This window comes from Schistocerca nitens, chromosome 4 (genome assembly GCF_023898315.1).
Source record: "Schistocerca nitens isolate TAMUIC-IGC-003100 chromosome 4, iqSchNite1.1, whole genome shotgun sequence".
In the NCBI taxonomy this organism is placed as follows: domain Eukaryota; kingdom Metazoa; phylum Arthropoda; class Insecta; order Orthoptera; family Acrididae; genus Schistocerca; species Schistocerca nitens.
Genome location: NC_064617.1, coordinates 384964386 through 384988814, shown reverse-complemented (window position 1 = coordinate 384988814; position 24429 = coordinate 384964386). Strand labels below are relative to the sequence as shown.

General features: G+C 39.0%; 1 protein-coding gene across 1 annotated transcript in view; it reads right to left on the bottom strand.

Annotated features, from left to right (window-relative positions):
* Window positions 1-24429, bottom strand: part of LOC126251586 (DNA mismatch repair protein Msh3-like) — a 363938-nt gene that overhangs the window by 294695 nt on the left and 44814 nt on the right. Inside the window, exon 4 of the mRNA XM_049952118.1 lies at window positions 2744-2852. Coding sequence (XP_049808075.1) covers window positions 2744-2852 — 109 coding nt within the window. The remainder of the gene's footprint in view (window positions 1-2743; window positions 2853-24429) is intronic.

The window sequence follows — 24429 nt, the reverse complement described above, 5'->3', positions numbered from 1 at the left end:
CCAGACTGATCTTCCCCGAGGTCGGCTTCTACTAGTTTTTCCATTCTTCTACAAAGAATTCACGTTAGTATTTTGCAGCCGTGACTTATTAAACTGATAGTTTGGTAATTTTCACATCTGTCAACACCTGTTTTCTTTGGGATTGGAATTATTATATTCTTCTTGAAGTCTGAGGGTATTTTGGCTGTTTCATACATCTTGCTCACCAAATGGTAGAGTTTTGTCAGGACTGGCTCTCCCAAGGCCGTCAGTAGTTCCAATGGAATGGTGTCTATTCCAGGGGCCTTGTTTCGACTCAGATCTTTCAGTGCTCTGTCAAACTCTTCACACAGTATCGTATCTCCCATTTCATATTCATCTACATCCTTTTCCATTTCCATAATATGTCCTCAAGTACATTGCCCTTGTATAGACCTTCTATATACTCCTTCCACCTTTCTGCTTTCCCTTCTTTGCTTAGAACTGGGTTTCCATCTGAGCTCTTTATGTTCATACAAGTGGTTCTCTTACCTCCAAAGGTCTCTTTAATTTTCCTGTAGGCAGTATCTATCTTACCCCTAGTGAGATAAGCCTCTACATCCTTACATTTGTCCTCTAGCCATCCCTGCTTAGCCATTTTGCACTTCCTGTCGATCTCATTTTTGAGACGTTTGTATTCCTTTTTGCCTGCTTCATTTACTGCATTTTTATATTTTCTCCTTTCATCAATTAAATTCAATATATCTTCTGTTACCCAAGGATTTCTACTAGCCCTCATCTTTTTACCTACTTGATCCACTGCTGCCTTCACTACTTCATCCCTCAAAGCTACCCATTCTTCTTCTACTGTATTTCTTTCCCCCATTCCTGTCAATTGTTCCCTTATGCTCTCCCTGAAACTCTCTACAACCTCTGGTTCTTTCAGTTTATCCAGGTCCCATCTCCTTAAATTCCCACCTTTTTGCAGTTTCTTCAGTTTTAATCTACAGGTCATAACCAATAGATTGTGGTCAGACTCCACATCTGCCCCTGGAAATGTCTTACAATTTAAAACCTGGTTCCTAAATCTCTGTCTTACCATTAGATAATCTATCTGAAACCTGTCGGTATCTCCAGGCTTCTTCCATGTATACAGCCTTCTTTTATGATTCTTGAACCAAGAGTTAGCTATGATTAAGTTGTGCTCTGTGCAAAATTCTACCAGGGGGCTTCCTCTTTCATTTCTTAGCCCCGATCCATATTCACCTACTACGTATCCTTCTCTCTCTTTTCCTACTACCGAATTCAAGTCACCCATGACTATTAAATTTTCGTCTCCCTTCACTATCTGAATAATTTCTTTTATTCCATCATACATTTCTTCAATTTCTTCGTCATCTGCAGAGCTAGTTGGCATATAAACTTGTACTACTGTAGTAGGCGTGGGCTTCGTATCTATCTTGGCCACAATAATGCATTCACAAAGCTGTTTGTAGTAGCTTACCCGCATTCCTATTTTCCTATTCATTATTAAACCTACTCCTGCATTAACCCTTTTTGATTTTGTGTTTATAACCCTGTAGTCACCTGACCAAAAGTCTTGTTCCTCCTGCCACCGAACTTCACTAATTCCCACTATATCTAACTTTAACCTATCCATTTCCCTTTTTAAATTTTCTAACCTACCTGCCTGATTAAGGGATCTGACATTCCACGCTCCGATCCGTAGAAAGCCAGTTTTCTTTCTCCTGATAACGACATCCTCTTATGTAGTCCTCACCCGGAGATCAGAATGGGGGACTATTTTACCTCCGGAATATTTTACCCAAGCGGACGCCATCATCATTTAACCATACAGTAGAGCTGCATGCCCTCGGGAAAAATTACGGCCGTAGTTTCCCCTTGCTTTCAGCCGTTTGCAGTACCAGCACAGCAAGGCCGTTTTGGTTAGTGTTACAAGGCCAGATCAGTCAATCATCCAGACTGTTGCCCTTGCAACTACTGAAAAGGCTGCTGCCCCTCTTCAGGAACCACACATTTGTCTGGCCTCTCAACAGATACCCCTCCGTTATGGTTGCACCTACGGTACGACTATCTGTATCGCTGAGGCACGCAAGCCTCCCCACCAACGGCAAGGTCCATGGTTCATGGGGGGGAGGCTTTATAGGTATGTAATGCTAAATGCACACAGGTCAATGCAATGAAGAATTTAAGCTCCCTTAATACCACAGTGTTAAATGAAGTCCATCTACGTATTATTTATGTTTTTTACACAAAGAAAAGACTAGCATTATATTATAGTTATGTGTGTATTAGCAGTGATGAATGCCTTTCCACTTTGAAATGAACGAGGTGAGGTTGAAACTATTTTGTAATAACTTTATGTTGCTTATAAACAAGTATCAAGCAGTTAATGATTGTCTGGAAAATAACCCTCCTTTTACATCATAATATTTCTTTGATACAATAATCAAAGTAATCAACAATAATAGTGTTTTTCTTGATCCTAATGATAAGATTAAAGGGTTAATACTTTGTATAAGAGGAATTCTATAAAAGAAAAAAAGAAAGAACAGGGTTTAATCTCCTATAGGCAGAAAGATAATTAGGGACAGAAAAGGAATCATGTTATGTACTAAAAATTTTAAGCTCTGCTAAATAATATCTACTGCACAAAAAACTGCTCACAAACAGACTTAAGCAGTTTTTACAAGTAACTCAGCTGAATAAAAACTCCATAAATTACAGGTTTCTATCGACAGAAAGCAATAAAGTCATAAATTACCTTTCTCTACAAACTGGTAGACATAATATTTTAGGCGAGCTACAGGTACGCATGCCTGCAGGAAATTATGAAGACGAAATGTTGCAATTTCCAGCAGCTTTGAAGCTATCTGCAATCATATAAAGAAAATTTTCACCATAAAAAGACAGAAATGCAAAAGAAAAGCTTTGTTCTAACTTACCAACTAGCTTATGAAACAGCAAATATTCAAATATCAATAGTCTGTAAGCCACAGAATACCTCCTAGAGCACAATTTATTAGGGCTTCTTCCCATTCCATTCATGTGTGCAGAGCAGGAAGAATGCTTGTTTAAACAACTCTGTACATATTGTAATTAGACTAATCTTCTCCGTGCAATCCCTATGGGATACATAGGGTGTTGTAGTATATTCCTAGACTCATAATTATTAAGTACTTGAAACTTCGTAAGTAGGCTTTCTTGGGATATTTTGCATGTATCTTCAACTGCCTGCCAGTTCAGTTTCTTGAGGATCTTTGTGACACTTTCCCATGGATCAAGTGAACCTTTGACCATTTGTGTTGTGTTTCTCTGTACACGTTTGTTATCCCCTGATAGTGCTTACTGAAGGTATGTTAAATCCATCTTTGCAACCACAAGAAAATGCACTTTTTGTCACCAAATACATTTCAGTTTATTGAATTGAAACATATGCAGTGATATGCAATGAAAGATATTTACAATTTGGCTTGCTTTCTAAATACAGGAACGCAGTCAATCAACACAAAGCACGTCTGCACACTTCGATACTTCCTATAATCACAAAATCAGACTAAGGTATAACTGAGTGTGGCTTGAAGCAATTACATTCGCAGTTGTTCTGAGTATTTAACTATAGGACAATTCTGTGTTAGAGTAGCTACTGCTGGTCGTTTGTTTAGATAATGCTCAGAAGTGAGTGGGCACTGAAGAGGTGATAAGAGTGTGTTCACGGTAGCAGCGCCAGACAAAAGTATGCGGTTCACTGACTTAGAGTCCCCATACAACAATGACTATAAGGACTCCTTTGCTGCTGTATGGCAAAGTTTGCCTTACAGCTACATCTGATGTTGAGTTGTTGAATCAAAAGTCAACTGGTGTTAGCTAGGGACACACATCAAAAGTTAGTTGAGAAATGGTTTTTTTAAATATTACCTCATACATTCAAGACAATTCCTCAATAACTTGTCATTAATCATTCCCCTTTTAAGTTCAGTGTTACACAGATGTTGAGGCCATTAGAGATTGAGCTCATACTCAGACTTGTTAAGGATAGAGGACATTAATCATGACCTTACAGAACCATTCTCAAATCTGCTTCAAGTGATATAGTAGGAAACCAATATTTGAAGTAAGTCAGGATGCTAGGATATGGATTTGTGACCTGTTGCTCTTTTAATAATATGAGTCCAGTAGCTTACCCACTGCACAGTAAAAAACCAAGATAGTCTGTTACAAAAAGAATGGAACATGACATTAAAGAAATAACTAACTTTTGTCACAAAGAACACTTGAAATGCAGAAACAATGATGATAAAAAAATTAACTATTAGATCACTGAGTAAATTATTCAGTTTATAATTATTATTTGGTTTCGAAGCTCCAACACTCAACACGTTTTCCCACTAATTTTTGAGGATTCAGGTGTGCCTATGATGAGTACAACTATTCTCTCTAATAGCTAAACATGTTTCATCATCTTTACTTGTTATCACCAGTGCTTTACCTTTATTCAAGTCTCTAAACTGCAACCATGTTTTGAGTGATAGGTACTGTATCAAAAATTAACCTAAAAGCATTTTATATCTGTTATCAATATTACTTTATTATCTTATTAGGAAAGAGGGGAAGGAGAGGGAAAGACGAAAGGATGTGGGTTTTAAGGGAGAGGGTAAGGAGTCATTCCAATCCCGGGAGCGGAAAGACTTACCTTAGGGGGAAAAAGGACAGGTAACACTCGCACACACGCACATATCCATCCACACATATACAGACACAAGCAGACATATTTAAAGACAAAGGGTTTGGGCAGAGATGTCAGTCGAGGCGGAAGTGAAGAGGCAAAGATGATGTTGAATGACAGGTGAGGTATGAGTGGCGGCAACTTGAAATTAGCGGAGATTGAGGCCTCGACTGACATCTCTGCCCAAACCCTTTGTCTTTAAATATGTCTGCTTGTGTCTGTATATGTGTGGATGGATATGTGTGTGTGTGCGAGTGTTACCTGTCCTTTTTTCCCCCTAAGGTAAGTCTTTCCGCTCCCGGGATTGGAATGACTCCTTACCCTCTCCCTTAAAACCCACATCCTTTCGTCTTTCCCTCTCCTTCCCCTCTTTCCTGATGAGGCAACAGTTTGTTGCGAATGCTTGAATTTTGTGTGTGTGTTTGTGTTTGTTTGTGTGTCTATCAACCTGCCAGCGCTTTCGTTCGGTAAGTCACATCATCTTTGTTTTTACATATATTTTTCCCACGTGGAATGTTTCTCTCTATTATATTACTTTATTATCTGGAATATTAGGTTCTGTAGGACCTTCTTTACATTACCATGTATCATGTCATCTGCAGTGAAATGATGTTTCATAAGTTTGGTTGGAAAGTTAAAAAATCCTCCTTCACTTGTAAATCATCAACTAAACTCACAATAAGATCATTTCATTGCAGATGGTAAGATGTATAATACTGTAAATAAAGTCCTATTGAGCCTAACAATATGAAGAATGAGGTAATAATTGCAAGTCAGAAAATACAGGGTGATTATAATTTATGTTAAACTTTCAAAATGCAATAGAATATTATCAGAGAAGGGGGGAAATGTATGGCAGGAGAAAAAATAGTGTGAAAATTGATCATAAATGGCACTGTATGTGCCAGAATATGTAAATGAAAACACCTGTCATGCGCACGACCCACTGAAGTTGGTATAAACACACCAGGTACATGGCTTTTCCTCCTTTCGCATCTGAGACATTTGCCATGACTGTCTCAATGCAGGATCACGCTCTGCTTGTAAAGCTGTGTTTCAAGAATTATGACTGTGCACACATCACTCAGCAGAAGTTCCAGTCACTGAAGGATTTGAGAAAAGGCACTGGTTCGATGACCGCCGTGGGTCTGGAGAAAATGATTCAGAAATTCGAAAAGACAGGTTCTTTTGGTGTGCAACCTGGCAGAGTGAGGAAACAAATTGTTTCATCAGTGGAAGCAGTGGCCACAGCAATGCAGGAGGAGATGAGTGGTGGTGTGCAAACTTGTAGGGCACAGAGAATTGCCAGAACATTGGACATATCCATGACCACGGTGCCTAAAATCCTACAAAACATTCTTCTTTTCTATCCATTTAAAATTACCCATGTGCATGAGTTTCTTCCTGTTGACCTGCCAACAAGAGAGACTTTTTCTTTAGAATTTCTTGCTCACATGGAAGTGGACAATGATTGGCCGTGGAACATTTCGTGGACAGACGAAGTCCACTTTCATCTGACATGACATGTCAGTACACAGAATTGTCAAATATGGGCAATGGAAAATCCACAAGCAAATCAACCAGTACCAATTCATCCTGAATAAGTTAGTGTGTGGTGCGAGTTTATGGCATCATTTATCATAGGGCCATATTTTTTCGAAGAGACAGGTGCTCCCAGTCCTGTTATCTGTACCGTCACTGGTAAATGCTATCGGTGTCTTTCACGCAACCACTTCATTCCAGCACTTCAACAGTGTGGGTGTGTGGATGGGATCATTTTTATGAAAGATGTCACACCTCCGCATATTGCAAATCCAGTTAACGATAATGATGTTTGGTTTGTGGGGTGCTCAACTTCACAGTCATCAGCACCCATGCACATTCCGAATCTATACACAGTCCAATCTAGCCACATTCATGAATGATGAGAACAACACAAACATTCAGTCCCCAAGCAGAAAAAATCCCCAATCTGGCTGGGAATTACACCCGGGACCCCGTGATCGAGAGGTAGCAACACTAGCCACTAGACCACGAGCTGCGGACAAAATCCAGTTAAGCAGCTGCTGAAGCGCCATTTTGGAAATGCTAGAATTATCAGCTACCACTTGCCTACAGCCGGGCCATCCCGATCACCTGATCTTAATCCGTGTGACTTCTGACTGTGGGGCTATCTGAAAGATGTTGTGTTCAGTGTTCTGATTGCAAACTCAGCTGCTTTGAAGACACGCATTGCGCAACACATTCTGAATGTGACCCCGGAAACACTTTGCCACAGTATCACACCTGTACACCCATGTACACTGAGTAGTACAGTTTGTTTAAAGTCAAATGTGTACCTTAGGCATGTTGTATGATTCATTTGTCATTTGTAGTTGACCACTACTAAATTATGGTGCTTACAGTGCCACCTATTGCTACATTTTGTAACTATTTATTTTTCTTCTGCCATACTTTTTCCCCCTTCTCCGATACTATTTCGTTGCAATCTGACGTCATTCTGACCAGTGGTGTTGCTTCTACAGTGGCTTGAAAGTTTAACTTTAATTATAATCACCCTGTATTTCTAATCTAATTTTTGTTCCAATAACACACGCCAACAATGGAAAAACTTTTTGCGGAAAATAACTTTTTTTTTTTTAGGGGTGGTAAATCCAAATATGATACTTCAAAAACTGTATCACCAACCATTTCTTCACATTTTACAGTTAAATTTATTAAATTAACTGATTTTTTAAAGAATTTAAAAACTTTTATATAATTAAAATAATTTAAAAAGGAGGTGTAATGAATGTAGATGATGTTGGTAGCACTGCTGAAAAACGTTTGCTGGCAAAAAAAAAAGGTCGATTCTATTTTTGTGTTAACAGATGGGGTTTTGTTTACTATCAACCTAACATCACTTTTCCCATTTCCTGTACATGTGCTCAGTACACTGCCTAATCATGGTTGTAAAAACTCTGCTGACAGTTTTTGTTATATTTGTGGCAATCTAGATGATGATATTGGCCACAATTCGAAAAACAAGAAGGTAATAAGCTACCCTAATCTTCTTTCCACCATCTGACCAGTTGGGCATGGTGTAGATTTGCCGGTTCCTGAACCAACGGATGATTTAAATTCTATTCCACCAGAAGTATTTTCTGATGTACAATGTGATTTAGATGAACCAGATGATGATGAATTCCATTGTAATACAGAAATTCTAGAGCCAAAATTGTTTACTCAGACCAAGCTTAACAATTGGTTAGGGATCTGGGCTTAACGAAAGAAAAAGCTGAATTGCTTGGCTCTAGAAGAAAAGAACTTATTGGCAGTTGGAACCAGCATATACATGTATAGAAACAGAGAGCAGCAATTTTACAAGTTTTTTTCAACAAGAAGGTGATTTAATGTACAGCTCAGACATTCCCAGTCAGATGAATGAGTATTGAATACAAAAAGGAAGACTGGAGGCTGTTTATTAATTTATCCAAAACTAGTTTAAAGGTGGTTTTATTACACAATCATAAAATGTATGCATCTATACCTATTGGACATTTTGTACATATGAAAGAAAGCTATGAAAACTTAGAAATAGTGCTAAATAAAATAGGCTGTTCTGCTCATGGTTGGATGATATGCGGCAATCGAAAAGTAACACGCATGCTCCTTGGTCAGCAAGGTGGCTTTACCAAATTTCCATGTTTCTTGTGTGAATAGGACATTAGGGCTAGGAATCAACACTGGTGCAGAAAGAAATGGCCTGTGAGGAAGTCTTTAAAACCTGGTGAGAACAACATTCTAAGCATAAACCTTGTATATCAAAAAAGCATACTCCTACCAACTCCACATATAAAGTTAGGCCTAATGAATCAGTTTGTAAAGGCTTTGCCTAAAGATGGACCATGTGTTAAGTATCTCTGCCAAAAGTTTACATACCTTTCAAAAGCTAAACTAAAAGAAGGTGTCTTTGTTGGACCTGACATTAGAAAATTGATGTTTGATGTTAACTTAGAATCTACAATGACCTTAAATGAGAAAGAAGCATGAGTATCATTCAAGCAAGTCATTACAAAGTTCTTAGGACATGAAAAAGACCCAGAATATGTTTCTATTATAGCTACAATGTTAAAGACATTTAAAACTTTAGGATGTTTAATGAGCCTGAAAGTTCACTTTTTGAACAGTCACCTTGATTACTTCCCGGACAATATAGGAGATGTTAGTGAAGAACAAAGAAACAAAGAGAGCATTTTCACCAGGACATTAAAGTGATGGAAAAACATTACCAAGGCCACTGGAACACCAACATGATGGGGGACACTACTGTTGGTCACTTCACCAAGAAGTTCAGCAAGTGACTCATCATAGAAAAAGCCACACAAGAAGCTTCAAAGAAAAAAGAGAAAGAAAATACACACCAATTCCAGCTGACAAGTGAAACCTCTATTAATACATATCATTGTTTTAAGTAGCGTACTGTACATACAAACCATGCTTATGTTGTAACAAAGCATTTCATTTATTTCCCCGTTTACCATATAGCATAGGATTTTCATACTGTATAATGAAAAGCATATTGCTCGAAAACTATGGGCGATACAAAAAAAACTAAGGCTAGATTTGGATTCAGCTCATAAAAATCTATAAAGATGAGCTATCGAAGAAAAAAAAAGTTTTCAAAAAAAGTTTTTCATTGGCCTGTGTAATTATCACTTACAATATGTTTGCACTTTACAAACCTGAATAAAAGTACCCACTGATGACAGCACAAAAGTGCTGAAACATGTTTGTACATTAGAAAGAATATCTGTTCCCATGACGGATGTACCTGAATTCCCATACATCAGTTAATTCAGTTTACCAATGATATGAGGTAGCTGCTGGTATATCACTGGCGCAGATGAGACTACTGTGAGTGTATTTCTGTTAGGCTTAGCACTGTTCAAGTGTCTCATCAAACTGTTTGAGCATGATAGTGTGTCACGGATAGGACTGTCAGAGAACCAACTGCCATGTGTGAGTTCCTGGATTGTTGTTATTCTGGCTGAGGTGGAAGAGCATTGAAAGTAATGGACCAAAGGAACAAAAAAACGGATTCTTATCACACAGCACATACACCTTGGAATGTGGAATTTGGGTGACAAGACAGTAACATAAACCTCAGGGATCCAACTGCTTCTACAACTGTTAATTGTAGGTCTATAAAATGCTGAAATTTGGGTTCCAAAGATAGGTTAGTGGAGTTAGAAGCGGAGATGCACAAAGTAAAATTTGATACAGTAGTGTTATTCGAAGTGCAGCAAAAAAGGAAGATGAAATGTAATTACAGTCAGAACGCACTTTTTGTTGCAGTGGAATACAAGTTCATTCACCAAAATGCTCACACTTCGATGAAGTGGTAAAAGACACCTATGAACATTTACAGAAGCTGCTAAATGGCAGTGAATTCCAGTGAAGGATGATAATGGAAGTTTTTAATGCAAAAGCTGGACAAAACTAAAGAATATTCTCCTATGGAAAACTGAGTTATGATACCAGAAATGATAGGTGTCATTGCTACTAGAATTTGTCAAAAATAACAACATGGTTGTTCATACTACACTCTACCACAGGAAAACAAACAAAAAATTGACCTTTTAAGAACTAAATGGAACTTACAATGATATTGATAATATTCTATCAAACATTTAAAAAACTGTAATAGGTTCCTGGCTATAAACCACTTCTGAATTTCAAGTGCTCATAAACCGTTTAAGATGCAGAATCAAAGCAGACACAATACTGGAAAGAAACAAAATCATCAGCAAGGCAATCACAAATGGAGAATACAATAATTTATTTAAGAAAAGCAACATAAACTAAACGAAATTAAGCAACAAGATCAGCATCATAAAAATTTAAGATTATGTGGACATAGGTAAAAGGGATAATTACTTAATGAAGACATTTATGAAACAGAAAAGATGTTGCAGGTGCATCAAAAATATTAAAGAAAAGACAAGAGCTTCAAGCAATAACAGAAACATCAGAGATTGTTCTTTCTTAAACAAAACTATTTGGAAATTTTGGGAAAGTACAGGGAAAATTAAGAAACCGAAACAACTCGAAACTATAGGACTATGAAGAAAACAAATAATATCCTTTGTTTGACACACATCCCATCTCTTCACCAAGATGACAGATGGCACAACAACAATAATTGCAAAAGCGTACCACATTCCCTTAAATGTTTGTATAGACCTAGAGTTGAATTAAAAATACATACATGGTGTTACAAAAAGGTACGCCCAAACTTTCAGGAAACATTCCTCACACACAAAGAAAGAAAATATGTTATGTGGACATGTGTCCAGAAACGCTTACTTTCCATGTTAGAGCTCATTTTATTACTTCTCTTCAAATCACATTAATCATGGAATGGAAACACACAGCAACAGAACGTACCAGCGTGACTTCAAACACTTTGTTACAGGAAATGTTCAAAATGTCCGTTAGTGAGGATACATGCATCCACCCTTCGTCGCATGGAATCCCTGATGCGCTGATGCAGCCCTGGAGAATGGTGTATTGTATCACAGCTGTCCTCAATACGAGCACGAAGAGTCTCTACATTTGGTACCGGAGTTGCGTAGACAAGAGCTTTCAAATGGCCCCATAAATGAAAGTCAAGAGGGTTGAGGTCAGGAGAGTGTGGAGGCCATGGAATTGGTCCGCCTCTACCAATCCATCGGTCACCGAATCTGTTGTTGAGAAGCGTACGAACACTTCGACTGAAATATGCATGAGCTCCATCGTGCATGAACCACATGTTGTGTCGTACTTATAAAGGCACATGTTCTAGCAGCACAGGTAGAGTATCCCGTATGAAATCATGGCGGTGAATCGAGGAAGTACAGTACATACTGACGAAACTAAAATGCTAACATGGAAATTAAGCGTTTCCGGACACATGTCCACATAACATCTTTTCTTTATTTGTGTGTGAGGAATGTTTCCTGAAAGTTTGACCGTACTTTTTTGTGACACCTTGTATAATTAGCAATGAAAATGATGACAGATCCGAAGTAATAATGAGATGTGTAAAGCTGATTCAGACACAAAGAAAAGGTGAAAACTGGAGACAAGGTTGACTCCTAACATAAGACAAAAACAACAGCACAATCACAATGAACCAAAATTTATTCTTACTCCACGGACAAGCAAACAACAGCTGAGAATGTAGATACAAACATAAAAACAATCCAGGAACTCATACAAGCAGCTGCTGACAATCATCATGAACACAATATGAGAGTGATTGCCTGCTGCACTGCACTTACAAAGAGGAGGGCTCCAGTAGGCAGCACAGCAGATGCCTTGCCATGTGCACAACTCACGGGGTCCATTGCATGTGGCATCTGGTAGCCAGCTGTGCAGATGCCACTGACAGGATATTTGAAGTGTAGGACACTGGTGGCTTGCTGCTGAGTTGGGAATCCAAATGTTATGGGTCAGAACCAGTGAGTAGGAATGGAAGCTGTGTAGCTATGGACACGTAAGGCAGCTGTTCCCCCATGAAGTACCATTAGAGAGAACCAGTGACTAAGGTGCTGGTTGCATCTCAATGTCCGGTTCCTGGATGTGATGGAAATGTGATGACAATGGAGGCACCAGTCCTCAGTTGGAGGTGCTGGGAGCACTGGTGTTGAATGACCTGAAGGCACTGACCCGACAGGCAGCGGAATTGCCAGTGGCAGCAAAGCATTGCAGGAAAAGCAGATAGCAGGCACCAGCGGGCTGGATTCCTGAGGAGAGGCAGGAGGTCGCAACATCCACAAGGAGGACATGTCTGCCTCCACAGCAGCGACTCCCTGCAAAACCAGGACAGGTGTTGAGAGAGGAGGTGGAGGCAGCAGCGTCGGATCTGTAGCCCTCACTGTGGAGTGTGAGCACAGCTGGTCGTAGTTGTGCACCACCAGTCCATCACTGGTGCACATCATACAGATGCACCAGCCTTAACAGCTGTGGACCATGGCTAGAATCCACTTTGGTCTGCAGCCGAACCCTCAAGCCCAAACCATGGAGCCAGGAGCAAATCATGATGACACAAACCATGGAGCCAGGGGTGAACTGCGACAAGGATCGTGCCAACGGGCTTTGGTGGAGTGGCATGAGTAGATGCAGGAGGGCATATGGCTGGTGACCATGGAGCATCTCAGCCAGACTCCAACTCCCCACCAGCCTAAACCTTTTGAAACTCAAGAAGTGTGTCCAGGTGTCGTCCAAGGAGGACTCCGCAACGTACTTCTTCATGTGAACCTTGAACATACAGACATGACATTCTGCCTTGCTGATAGACTAGAAGTGGAAAGGAGCAGCAGTAATGTGACAAGTGCCTTGACTTGTGCACAAATCATGGAATGTCTGAGACACAAAGTGTGGACCATTATTTGTCATCAGCATAAAAGACAATACTTCAATTGGAAAAATTTTGGAGGTGTCCTGAATCATAGCCGCAGGTGATGTTGAAGGACTGTTGATAACATATGGACATTTAGAGAAAGCACTGACTACCAACAAACAGAAAGAAATTAGGAAAGGTCTTGTGAAATCAACATGGAGGCATTCCCAAGGATGCTCCGATGTGGGCCACAGAGAGAGTTTTGCCCCTGGCACATTCTGCTGGGTAGCATACTGAGAGCCAACTGAAACAGGCTGCACATTGTCATCATTGATGCCATGCCAAAACACATGCTGACAAGCCAGTAGCTTGATACATGAGACTCCCCCCCGCCCCATGTCCCTGATTTAGGATCTGGAACGTATCTTGCTGTAGGGCAGCTGGGATCACAACCGTGCAAGACAGCCCATCCGTGGCTAAGAGAACACCATCACCAAACACCAAAAGGTGGTGCTGGAGGGCAAAATAGTTTTGTCAAGAATTGGAAGACGTTCCCGAAGGTCTGACTGGCCAACTACGCTGAATGAGGTAAACAATTTCATGCACAACCAGATCGGCGGTGACAGCAGCTGTGATCCAAGAACCAATAATAGAAATCCATTCACCATATATTGCACCTCAACATCTAAGTGAAAAGGCGTCTTGCATGATAGGCCAGAAATATATTCCATAGTTGTAGGAAGACAGAAACAAGGTTCAACATTGGAGACAATGTGCTGCTTTATTGGACCAGCAGAGGAATGAAACAAAGAAACCAAGGGCTTGTGGTCAGTGATGAGGTGGAACTTAGATGAACACAAGAACACATGTAACTTTTTGAGGTCACAGACGATAGTGAGCACCTCTTTTTCAACTTGGGAGTGGTGTTGCTGAGCAGAGGTGAGCACTTTTGATGCATAAGCTATTGGATATTTGGTACCATCCTCATATCAATGTGTGAGAATGACCCTGAGCCCATACTGAGAGGTGTCCATGGCCAAAACCAGGCAATGGTCAGGATGGAAATTAGCCAGACAAGGAGCAGAAGGCAGTTTAGATTTCAAAAGCATGAATGCATGCTTGCGGGCTGGTGTCCACTGAAAAGGAATGTGCTTGCGGAGCAGCTCATTGAGGGGATGAGCCAATGCAGCTGCACCTGGAATAAATTTGTTATAGTAAGCAATTTTACCTAAAAATGTTCGGAGTTCTTTGACATTTGGAGGGCAAGGTAGAGCTTTGACATCATCCCAAGAGTTGAGATAGATGATGCACTATGGAACAGACATTGTCAATTGTTTCAAAAATGCTGAAAAACCACCAGGGTGTGAGCCACACCAAACAGAAGGTGGTGATATTGGTACAACCTGAAGGGTGTGTTAATCACAAATAGTAGTTTAGATTCCTCATCCAACAAAATGTTTAAATAGACTTAACACAAAACACTTTTGGAAAAAAACTGGACCCTGGTGAGTTTAGCCAATAACCTGTGCAGACACAGAAAAGGTTAGGTGTCAACAATAGATTGAGAGTTAACAGAAACTTCAAAGTCACTGCAATGATGAAGCTGACCAGAAAATTTTTAACAATTATGATGGTGAACACCACTTACTCAATATAATAGTTTGTATGACCCCCAACAATGTCAGCTTGTCCAATTCCAAGTTCACTTAATCACAAAAAGCCACTGGAATATGGCAGACACAGAAAAAGTGTGGCAGCACCATAGATTTCAGTGTAATGTGGGCTGCAGAATTGATTGGACAACCTAACCCATCCGAGAAAATAGACAACAACCTGGAGTACAGAGAATCTAACTGCTGGTAAGGGACCTGGTCGGAAACAAAGTGCACAATATCTGAAGGAGAAAAAATCAAAAGCACTGAAAGTATCCAGACTGAAGGTTAGATTAGATTAGATTTACTTTCATTCCAATTGATCCGTAGTGAGGAGGTCCTCCAGGATGTAGAACATGTCAGAAAAACAATAATACATGACAAATATTTACAACTGAAACAAATAAGCTAATGTACCTTCCACAGGTCCCAAGTGGAATGATCGTCATTTTTTTTTTATGAACATGATATGAAAGAATCATTTTACAAACACCGATGCACTGAATCCAAAATAAAAAAGTTTTTATTTATTTATAAGGTAATAAACATGTAATAGAACTACTATAATACTTATTTACAATGAACATATTACTGCACTGAAATGGTGCAGAAGTTAGATTGTACACACACACACACACACACACACACACACAAATGTCAGTTGGTTCTACTGAGAAACTCATCAATGGAGTAGAATGAGTTGGCCACCAATAAATCCTTTAGGCTTCTCTTAAACTGAATTTCATTGGTTGTTAAGCTTTTTATGGCTGCAGACAAGTTATTGAAAATGTGTGTTCCTGAATAATGCACACCTTTTTTGTACAAGAGTTAAGTGACTTTAAATCCTTGTGAAGATTATTCTTATTTCTTGTATTGATTCTGTGAATTGAGCTGTTGGTTTGGAAAAGTGCTACATTTTTAATGAAAAATTTCATTAAGGAATAAATATATTGGGAAGCAATAGTTAGTATCCCTAGGCTTCCACAGGATGTTCTTGAGTTCATACCACATATAACCCTTACTGCACATTTTTGTGCTCAGAAAACTTTACCTTGGCTAGATGAATTACCGCAAAAAATAATCCCATATGACATTATGGAATGAAAGTAAGCATAGTATGCCAGCTTTTTCATTTTTATATCCCCTATGTCTGACACAATTTGCATTGCAAACAGAGATTTGTTAAGACGCTTCAGCAGTTCTGCGGTGTGCTCCTCCCAGTTGAATTTATTATCAAGCTGTAATCCCAAACATTTAACACAGTCGACTTCTTCTATCTGCTTGTCATCGTATGTTAGGCATATACTTGTGGGACACCTCTTACAAGTTCTGAACTGCATGTAGTGTGTTTTTTCAAAGTTTAGTGACAAAGAACTGGCTAGGAACCAGTGATTAATGTCCACAAATATTTTACTAGACAATCTTTATAAGACTACACTTGATTTGCTATTTATTGCAATGTTTGTATCATTGGCAAACAAAACGAACTTGGCATCTGGTAATGTACTGATGAAAGGTCATTGATATACACAAGAAAAAGTAAGGGCCCTAAAATGGAACCTTGTGGGACCTCACATGTAATTAGTTCCCAGTTGGATGATGCCTGATAGCTTAATACATGTCTCTTTCCTAATAACACCATTTGTTTCCTACCAGAGATATAAGATTCGAATCATTATGCAGCATTTCCTATTACACCATAATATTCTAATTTACTTAAAAGGATATTATCATTTACGCAGTCAAATGCCTTTGACAGATCACAAAATACACCAGTTGCCTGCAATTTTTTGTCTAATGAATTAAGCACATTTTCACTGTAAGTGTAGGTAGCCTTCTCAATATCAGAACCCTTTAGAAATCCGAACTGTGACTTTGACAGTATCTTATTTGAGGTAAGATGGTTATAAAGCTGATTGTACATTACTTTTTCTAAAATTTTTGAGAGTTCTGGCAAAAGTGAAGTTGGATGGAAATTTGATGCTATTTCTTTATCTCCCATCTTAAACAGTGGCTTAACTTCAGCATATTTCAATCATTCAGGAAATATTCCACTGATAAACAATTGGTTACACAGATAGCTTCATATGTTACTTAACTCAGAATCACATTCTTTAACTAACTTTCTTGATATTTCATCATACCCACTAGATTTTTTTGGTTTTAAAGATTTTATGGTGGACATTATTTCTGCTGGGGTAGTTAGGGTTGTTAGGGTTGTATACATGGAAGAACCCTGGAGATACTAAAAGGTATCATATAGATTATATAATGGTAAGACAGAGATTTAGGAACCAGGTTTTAAATTGTAAGACATTTCCAGGGGCAGATGTGGACTCTGACCACAATCTATTGGTTATGACCTGTAGATTAAATACTGAAGAAACTGCAAAAAGGTGGGAATTTAAGGAGATGGGACCTGGATAAACTGAAAGAACCAGAGGTTGTACAGAGTTTCAGGGAGAGCATAAGGGAACAACTGACAGGAATCGGGGAAAGAAATACAGTAGAAGAAGAATGGGTAGCTTTGAGGGATGAAGTAGTGAAGGCAGCAGTGGATCAAGTAGGTAAAAAGACGAGGGCTAGTAGAAATCCTTGGGTAACAGAAGATATATTGAATTTAATTGATGAAAGGAGAAAATATAAAAATGCAGTAAATGAAGCAGGCAAAAAGGAATACAAACGTCTCAAAAATGAGATCGACAGGAAGTGCAAAATGGCTAAGCAGGGATGGCTAGAGGACAAATGTAAGGATGTAGAGGCTTATCTCACTAGGGGTAAGATAGATACTGCCTACAGGAAAATTAAAGAGACATTTGGAGGTAAGAGAACCACTTGTATGAACATAAAGAGCTCAGATGGAAACCCAGTTCTAAGCAAAGAAGGGAAAGCAGAAAGGTGGAAGGAGTATATAGAAGGTCTATACAAGGGCAATGTACTTGAGGACATATTATGGAAATGGAAAAGGATGTAGATGAATATGAAATGGGAGATACGATACTGTGTGAAGAGTTTGACAGAGCACTGAAAGATCTGAGTCGAAACAAGGCCCCCGGAATAGACACCATTCCATTGGAACTACTGACGGCCTTGGGAGAGCCAGTCCTGACAAAACTACCATTTGGTGAGCAAGATGTATGAAACAGCCAAAATACCCTCAGACTTCAAGAAGAATATAATAATTCCAATCCCAAAGAAAACAGGTGTTGACAGATGTGAAAATTACCGAACTATCAGTTTAATAAGTCACGGCTGCAAAATACTAACATGAATTCTTTGTAGAAGAATGGAAAAACTAGTAGAAGCCGACCTCGGGGAAGGTCAGTTTGGATTCCGTAGAAATACTGGAACACGTGTGGCAATACTGACCTTACGACTTATCTTAGAAGAAAGATTAAGAAAAGGCAAACCTACGTTTCTAGCATTTGTAGATTTAGAGAAAGCTTTTGACAATGTTGACTGGAATACTCTCTTTCAAATTCTAAAGGTGGCAGGTGTAAAATACAAGGAGCAAAAGGCTATTTACAATTTGTACAGAAACCAGATGGCAGTTATAAGAATCGAGGGGCATGAAAGGGAAGCAGTGGTTGGGAAGGGAGTAAGACAGGGTTGTAGCCTCTCCCCGATGTTATTCAATCTGTATATTGAGCAAACAGTAAAGGAAACAAAAGAAAAATTTGGAGTAGGTATTAAAATCCATGGAGAAGAAATAAAAACTTTGAGGTTCGCCAATGTCATTGTAATTCTCTCAGAGACAGCAAAGGACTTGGAAGAGCAGTTGAACGGAATGGATGGTGTCTTGAAAGGAGGATATAAGATGAACATCAACAAAAGCAAAACGAGGATAATGGAATGTAGTCGAATTAAGTCGGGTGATGTTGAGGGTATTAGATTAGGAAATGAGACACTTAAAGTAGTAAAGGAGTTTTGCTATTTGGGGAGCAAAATAACTGATGATGGTCGAAGTAGAGAGGATATAAAATGTAGACTGGCAATGGCAAGGAAAGCGTTTCTCAAGAAGAAAAATTTGTTAACATCGAGTATAGATTTAAGTGTCAGGAAGTCATTTCTGAAAGTATTTGTATGGAGTGTAGCCACGTATGGAAGTAAAACATGGACGGTAAATAGTTTGGACAAGAAGAGAATAGAAGCTTTCGAAATGTGGTGCTACAGAAGAATGCTGAAGATTAGATGGGTAGATCACATAACTAATGAGGAGGTACTGAATAGGATTGGGGAGAAGAGGAGTTTGTGGCACAACTTGACCAGAAGAAGGGATTGGTTGGTAGGACATGTTCTGAGGCATCAAGGGATCACCAATTTAGTATTGGAGGGCAGCGTGGAGGGTAAAAATCATAGGGGGAGACCAAGAGATGAATACACTAAGCAGATTCAGAAGGATGTAGGTTGCAGTAGGTACTGGGAGATGAAGAAGCTTGCACAGGATAGAGTAGCTTGGTGAGCTGCATCAAACCAGTCTCAGGACTGAAGACCACAACAACAACAACAACAACAACAACAGTTAGGGTCAAATTCATATTATGGAAGTTACTTGAAATGTCTGGTCTAAGGTATTCCATAGCAGCAGAACAGAACCTGACAACCCCATCTTTTCAGTAAAAGTTACAAAATGTTTGTTAAAAAGTTCTGCAACACTACACACATCTGTAACCAATGACTCATTTTCTCTTAATGCTATTTGTCCCTCTTCATGTCTGGTTCTACCGATCTCCTCCTTCACTATATCCCATATTGTCTTTATTTTGTTATCTGATATGACTATCTTTTACTTGTAATATTTTTGCTTTTATATCTGTATTACAGTCTTTAATATTTTGCAGTAATGTGCTATAGCATCAACATCAGAACTGTTTCGGATTAACAGTTAGTTTTCTATTTTGTTTTACAAGATACCCCTATTCCTTGAGTAATCCATGGCTTCTTTGTAGACTTTGCTCTAACCTTGGTTAATTTTGGGGGAAAACAGTGTTCAAATAAAGTAAGCACTTTATTGGCAAAAGTGTTATATTTTTCATCCATGCCATGAGCACTGTAAACATCAGTCCAGTTTATGTCTCTGAGGAGTGTCCTAAAATAATCAATTTTTGGCTTACTGATTACCCTCTTGAGCTCAGATTTAACAGATTTTATATCCTGTTCAGTATTAACATTTAACAGAAGGAACTGCATGTCATGGTCTGAGAGGCCATTGACTATTGGTTTTGTAACATAATTTTGTTCATTGAACTTCTCTATAAAGATATTATCAATGGCTGTTTGTAGCAATTGGCTACCCTAGTGGGGAACTTTACAGTGTTTAAGTTGAATGATAGTGTTACTAACTCAAATAAGTTCTTATTGGGAGTGTCTTTCAAGAAATCTACACTGAAATCATCAGCAACCACTATTTCTTTGTTTTTGGTTGTAAATGGGTCAGAGTACAAGTTACCTGCAGGAGCTCAATATACACTTAATATTATGAAGGATTTTTTGTGAAATTCTACTTCTGTTGCACATGCTTCGATATGCTGTTCTAGGCAAAATTTATGAATGTCTATGTTCTTAAATTTATGACAGTTCCCGATGAATGTGGCAACTCCTCCTTTCTCTATTTCTTCTCTACAAAAGTGAGACACTAACCTAAACCTTGTAACACTTAAAAGTTCTATACCAGTGGTCACATGATGTTCAGAGAAGCAGATTATGTCAGCTGGGTTTGAGGAGTCTAATTCATCTATACAGATAATTAATTCATTAATTTTATTTCTCAGTCCTAGAATATTTTGATGCAATAAAGATAGCTAACATTTCACATTGACTGAGTTAAAATTGACTGCTGACTGTTGAAAATTCTTAACCTATAGCTGTTTATGCTGATGTAATAAGCTAGAATTATGTTTCTTGGTTTCTTTCTAAAACTGAAGGTTTGTCTCAGTCCTAACCTCTCTTAAAATTTGGTTTCTTTCTGTCCTCCCTACCCTAAAAAAGGGTCTTTACTGAACCCTTAAACCACTGGTATTTTATCACTCATGACAGTGCCTCCCCCCCCCCCCTTTAACTTTCCTGCTATTTTCCCAGCCAGTTTATCCTTCCCTTTCCTGTTGACGTGTAGTCCATGCTTAGTATAATCCCACCTATTGAGAGAATCAACAGGAACCACACCAATGCGTGACCCTGCACCCGACATAAGCAGCCGTTCCAACTCCAAATTAACTCTCTTGACAGAAGAGTTCAAATGAGGTTAGTCATGGCGCCCAAGAACAGATACAAACTCAACACTAGTATGCTTCAATGCTGATGCAATCTTTGCCAGGTCACACTTTATACTGTACCCAGGATCTCTGTCAATACTATTACCTGCCACGCCCACTATAACCATGGCATCTTCCTTAGTGAAATCTCTGCAAAGTGATCCTAAATCCTCTGTCACCTGCTCCAGACCAGCACTAGGTTTAAAAAAAAAAAAAATTGTGACCTGGTATTCTGATCCTAGTTCATCCTGCAAAAGTTGGCCAACACCTCTTCCATGGGAACTACCTAACAATACTTTCTTTCTCTTTACTGATTTCCCTACATTCTTATGTTTCAATTTGCTGCTGAAAGTTTGTTGTGCCCTGTCTATACCTGCAACTGCTTGAGGTTCACCAGCTTCTAACTGACGCAACAGGTCTATTTTCCATATTCACCATGAAGCTGTCAGATAAAGTTCTAGGCCTGTTCTGCCTGTTGCCACTTCCCACCTCTCTTTACCCTTCTCCCTCCTTAACCTGCCAAGATCTCCCCTGGCCTTGTCTAACTCAGCCTGAAGGGCAGCAATTTTCCCCTCCTGTTCTAATATCTTCCTATCTCTACTACATATCCTACAAAACCACTGATGAGTCTCATTTACTTCCCCTATTCCCACGCCATTACAGTCACCCACATGGAAAAAACTACAGCACCCGTCACACCAAAGCCCCGACCTAACAATTCTATGGCAAGTCAAGCACTTTTCACTCATGATAAATGTAATAGTTTATTAATAATAAGTCAGTTAAATTACAGATAAATACGAAAATATGGTTCCACAAATTTGGCCTATACGCAACTGTGTGTAAACAAAAACAACAGTGCAAAGTTTCTGAAACAACAACTTAAACTTTAGCCTACTTTCTGGAAATGTGAGTTAAATAATGAAGAGGTATGCTGCAGTTAAATTGCTGGAGAGAGCAAAGAACAACTAAACAAAATTATATAGATTTGCTGCGGAAAAACATAAACAGAAAATATGACTGTACGATCTTTTCGCATTTTCTGCTATATTATGTAAAGAAAAATGAAACCTTTAATGGTATGCTTAAAAGGCACACTAATACACCTATTTACCACGTAATCAGTACTAAACTATATGTTTTTATAATATAAACACCAAAACACCAAAACTTGCACTAGTCGCCTGGCACAAATTATCAATGCCAGCATCATACACTATGAAAAAAGTCAAGGAACGAAGCACAGATTTATACATAGCAGGAGCCGTAATTGCTCCAAAATTGGAATATGCTTGTTGCAGCTTGCCAAACATCAAATAGGCAGAGCCAATGCCAGAGATCCCAGATCCACATAAGTTTATGAGTTATGAGTTCAGTAAAGTCATGGCTGCATCCATGTCCCCTTGTAGTTGTCCATCACTCTCAATTTGATAAACAGTTTGTTAGAATTTGTAGGCACTGGAGGCCACAGTTAATGTCTACATCCACATCCATGAGATGGGGCTGGGAGCAACAAAATGATGGTGTCACAGACCATAAAATCAGCATAGGAATCATGATGTGCTTCAGTAAGAAACTGACATTTGCAACAGAGGCCATGGAGTTTGGCCACCAAAGCCCAGTAGGACTGGTGGGGCTTTTATAACAATGATAGAACTCTACATGTACTCAATGAGATGCATGCATTTATGGTGATAATTTGACAATAACTTACACATTCCATCAACATCTACGTAATTACTCTGCTATTCACAATGAAGTGCCTGGCAGAGGTTTCAATGAACCACCTTCAAGCTGTCTCTCTACTGTTCCACTCCTGAACAGCAAGCGGGAAAACGAGCACTTAAATTTTTCTGTGCGAGCCCTGATTTGTCTTATTTTATCGTGATGATCATTTCTCCCTATGTAGGTGGGAGACAACAGGATGTTTTTGCAATCGGAGGAGAAAGCTGGTGATTGAAATTTCATGAGAAGATCCCGTCGCAACGAAAACTGCCTTTGTTTTAATGATTGCCCCTCCAATTCATGTATCATGTCTGTGACACCATCTCCCCTATTTCACAATAATACAAACGAGCTGCCCTTCTTTGTACTTTTTCGATGTCAGAATAGGGCGGACAAGCGTGGTGTAAGCAGTCTCTTTAGTAGGCCTGTTGCACCTTCTAAGTGTTCTGCCAATGAATCACAGTCTTTGGTTTGCTCTACCCACAATATTATCTATGTGATTGTTCCAATTTAGGTTACTTGTAATTGTAATCCCTAAGTATTTAGTTGAATTTACAGCCTTCAGATTTGTGTGACTTACCGCGTAATCGAAATTTAGCTGATTTCTTTTAGTACTCATGTGAATAACTACACACTTTTCCTTATTCAGGGTCAACTGCCACTTTTCGCACCATACAGATATCTTATCTACATCATTTTGCAAGTCGTTTTGATCATCTGATGACTTTACAAGACGGTAAATGACAGCATCATCTGCAAACAATCTAAGGTGGCTACTCAGATTGTCTCATATGTCGTTAATATAGATCAGGAACAATAGATGGCCTATAATACTTCCTTGGGGAACACCGGATATTACTTCTGTTTTACTTGATAACTTTCCATCTATTACTACGAACTGTGACCTTTCTGACAGGAAATCACAAATCCAGTCGCACAATTGATTTGATACTCCGTAGGTACGCAGTTTGGTTAGAAGATGCTTGTGAGGAACAGTGTCGAAAGCCTTCTGGAAATCTAAAAATATGGAATCAATTTGACATCCCGTGTTAACAGCACTTATTACTTCAAGAGTATAAAGAGCTAGTTGTGTTTCACAAGAACGATATTTTCTGAAACCGTGCTGACTGTGTGTCAATAAATCATTTTCTTGGAGGTATTTCATAATGTTTGAATACAGTACATGTTCCAAAACCCTACAGCAAATTGACGTTAGTGATATAGGCCCGTAATTCAGCGGATTACTCCTACTTCCCTTTTTGGGTATTGGTGTGACTTGAGCAATTTTCCAGTCTTTAGGTACGGATCTTACTGTGAGCGAGTGGTTGTATATAATTGCTAAATATGGAGCTATTTTATCAGCATACTCTGAGAGGAACCTGACTGGTATACAATCTGGACTGGAGGCCTTACCTTTATTAAGTGATTTAAGCTGCTTCGTTACTCCGAGGATATCTACTTCTATGTTTCTCACCTTGGCAGTTGTCCTTGATTGGAATTCAGGAATATTTATTTCATCTTTGGTGAAGGAGTTTCGGAAAACCATGTTTAATAACTCTGCTTTAGTAGCACTGTCATGAGTGACTTCACCGTTGTTATCATGCAGTGAAGGTACTGACTGCGTCTTGCCACTGATGTTCTTTATGTATGACCACAATCTCTTTGGGTTTTCTGCCAGATTTTGAGACAGAATTTCATTGTGGAAATTATTAAAAGCATATCGCATTGAAG